Source organism: Mandrillus leucophaeus, unplaced genomic scaffold (assembly GCF_000951045.1).
Source record: "Mandrillus leucophaeus isolate KB7577 unplaced genomic scaffold, Mleu.le_1.0 Scaffold112, whole genome shotgun sequence".
NCBI classification, from domain to species: Eukaryota; Metazoa; Chordata; class Mammalia; order Primates; family Cercopithecidae; genus Mandrillus; species Mandrillus leucophaeus.
In genome coordinates this window covers 1242934-1245788 of record NW_012099432.1, presented here as the reverse complement: position 1 = coordinate 1245788, position 2855 = coordinate 1242934, and the positions used below count along the sequence as shown (strand labels likewise).

General features: G+C 51.5%; 1 protein-coding gene across 1 annotated transcript in view; it reads right to left on the bottom strand.

Annotated features, from left to right (window-relative positions):
• Positions 1-2855, bottom strand: part of QTRT1 (queuine tRNA-ribosyltransferase 1) — a 16957-nt gene that overhangs the window by 5453 nt on the left and 8649 nt on the right. The window contains exons 4-5 of the mRNA XM_011994548.1: positions 676-754; positions 441-556 (exon numbers count right to left, since the gene is read on the bottom strand). Coding sequence (XP_011849938.1) covers positions 441-556; positions 676-754 — 195 coding nt within the window. The remainder of the gene's footprint in view (positions 1-440; positions 557-675; positions 755-2855) is intronic.

Here is a 2855-nt window from a genome sequence, read left to right as displayed (position 1 = left end):
AGAATAGCTTAAACCTGGGAGGCGGAGGTTGCAGTGAGCCGAGATCGCGCCACTGCACTCCAGCCTGGGCGACGGTGGAAGACTCCATCTTAAAAAAAAAAAAAAAGGAAAATAAATAAATAAATAAATAGGCTGGGCGAGGTAGCTCATGACTATAATCCCAGCACTTTGGGAGGCCAAGGAGGGTGGATCACCTGAGACTCCATCTCAAAAATAAAACAAAAACAAACAAACAAAAAAACCAGAAGACTATTAACTACTGGAATCACGGCCATTCTCTCAATACATTTTACTGCACGTGGCCTGAGAGCCTTCGCTTCGGCTATTTTTTCTAGCACAGTGCCCTTCCACCCATTAGCCATCCAGTTCCACCACGTGCCAAGCCCATGTGGGGACCTCCTCGATGGCCAAGCCCTGGGTCTGCCAGCACACGGCTCTACCTTCAAGGCAGGTGGCCCGGAGATCTGCGTCCAGCCCACCCTGGATAATGGCGAAGAGGTTCTGCTTGTCCGGCTGCTGATGGGCTGCAATGCACCGGTCCAGCCAGCGGATTGACCTGCAACAGGGCCCCAGTCACAAGCCCCAGGGGCCTGGTGAGGGGGTAGGAGACAAGGCTACAGGGACCAGGATCCCCTCCCCCCACACATCGCCCACATGCACACAGCATGTACACACCTGTACATGGCCTCCTCCACACGTGGCCCAGTCACAGTGCTGCTGACCACGTCATCCAGCTGCATGATGATGTCCGAGCCTGATGGTGAGATGGGGGCAACATCACTGGGAAAGCCCGCAGTGCTTGGGGAAAGCCTCCTATCACATGGGTTCAAGTTGGACTTCCCCAAGAGCATCCCCCCATTCCCCGTCTTGCTAACTCCCACGTGGCTTTCCCAGTCTGTTCATACAACAGCCAGAAGGAGCTTTACAAAATGTACCTTTGTTCCTGTCTCTCCCCAGCTTAAAATCCTATCCTGTTACACAAAATAAAATCCTAAAATGTACAAAGGGATTCCTTGCTATGTGGCGTACCACAGCGAGACCAGGAAACCAAACTTCCATCAGCAGGGCTCTGCTGGCTGGGCGCGGTGACTAGGCCTATAATTCCAGCACTTGGGACACCGAGGCAGGCAGACTATCTGAGGTCAGCAGTTCAAGACCAGCCTGGCCAACATGGTGAAACCCCATCTCTCCTAAAAACACAAAAATTAGCCAGGTGTGATGGCACGTGCCTGTAGTCCCAGGGCTTGGAAGGCAGAGACAGGAGAATCGCATGAATCTGGGAGACGGAGGCTGTAGTGAGCCAAGACTGTGCCACTGCACTTCAGCCTGGATGACAGATCAAGGCTGTGTCAAAAAAAAAAAAAAAGATTAAAAAAAAAAGCCGGGTGCAGTGACTCACGCCTGTCATCCCAGCACTTTGGAAGGCTGACCCAGGTGGATCATTTGAGGTCAGGAGTTCGAGACCAGCCTGGCCAACGTGGTGAAACCCCATCTCTACCAAAAATACAAAAATTAGCAGGACGTGGTGGTATATGCCTGTAATCCCAGGTACTCAAGAGGCTGAGGCAGGATAATCGCTTGAACTCAGGAGGCGGAGGTTGCAGTGAGCTGAAATCACACCACTGTACTCCAGCCTGGGCAACAGAGCGAGACGCAGTCTCAAAAAGAAAAATAAAATAAAGTGCTAAGATTATAGGCATGAGTCACTGCGCACAGCATAGTGGTTTAGTGACATAAAATGAAACCTGATGACCTATAATCCACACACTTTGGAAGGCCCAGGCAGAAGGATCACTTGAGCCCAGGAGTTCGAGAACGGCCTAGGCAACACAGAGAGATCCTATCTCCATTATTAAGAAAATAAACAGGCCAGGCACAGTGGCTCAAGCCTGTAATCCCAGCACTTTGGGAGGCCAAGACGGGCAGATCACGAGGTCAGGAGATCAAGACCATCCTGGCTAACACGGTGAAACCCCGTCTCTACTAAAAAATACAAAAAACTAGCAGGGCAAGGTGGCAGGCGCCTATAGTCCCAGCTACTCGGGAGGCTGAGGCAGGAGAATGGCTTGAATTTGGGAGGCGGAGGTTGCAGTGAGCCGAGATCCGGCCACTGCACTCCAGCCTGGGTGACGGAGCGAGACTCCGTCTCAAAAAAAAGAAAAAAAAAAGAAAAGAAACAGATGAAACAAATTAAAATAAAAAAGAACAGGCCAGGCGTGGTGGCTCACGCCTGTAATCCCAGCGCTTTGGGAGGCCAAGGCGGGCCAATCACTTGAGATCAGGAGTTCGAGACCACCCTGGCCAACATGGTAAAACTCTGTCTCTTTGAGAAACACAAAAATTAGCCGGACATGGTGGCATGCACCTGAAGTCCCAGCTACTCAGGAGGCTGAGGCAGGAGAATTGCTTGAACCTGGGAAGCAGAGGTTGCAATGAGTCGAGATCACGCCACAGTACTCTAGTCTGGGTGACAGCAAGATTCGGTCTCAAAAAAGAAAAAAAGGGGGCCAGGCACGGTGGCTCACACCTGTAATTCCAGCACTTTGGGAGGCCAAGGACCAGCCTGGCCAACATGGTGAAAGCCCATCTCTACTAAAAATATAAAAACTAGCCGGGTGTGGTGGTGGGCGCCTGTAATCCCAGCTACTCAGGAGGCTGAGGCAGGAGAATTGCTTGAACCCAGAAGACAAAGGCTGCAGCCAACACAGTGCCACTGCACTCCGGCCTTGGCAAAAGAGACTCTGTCTCAAAAAAAAAAAGAAACAAGAAAAAATGGGCGGGGCGTGGCGGCTCATGCTTGTAATCCCAGCATTTTGAGAGGCCGAGGTGGGCGGATCACGAGGTCAGGAGATCGA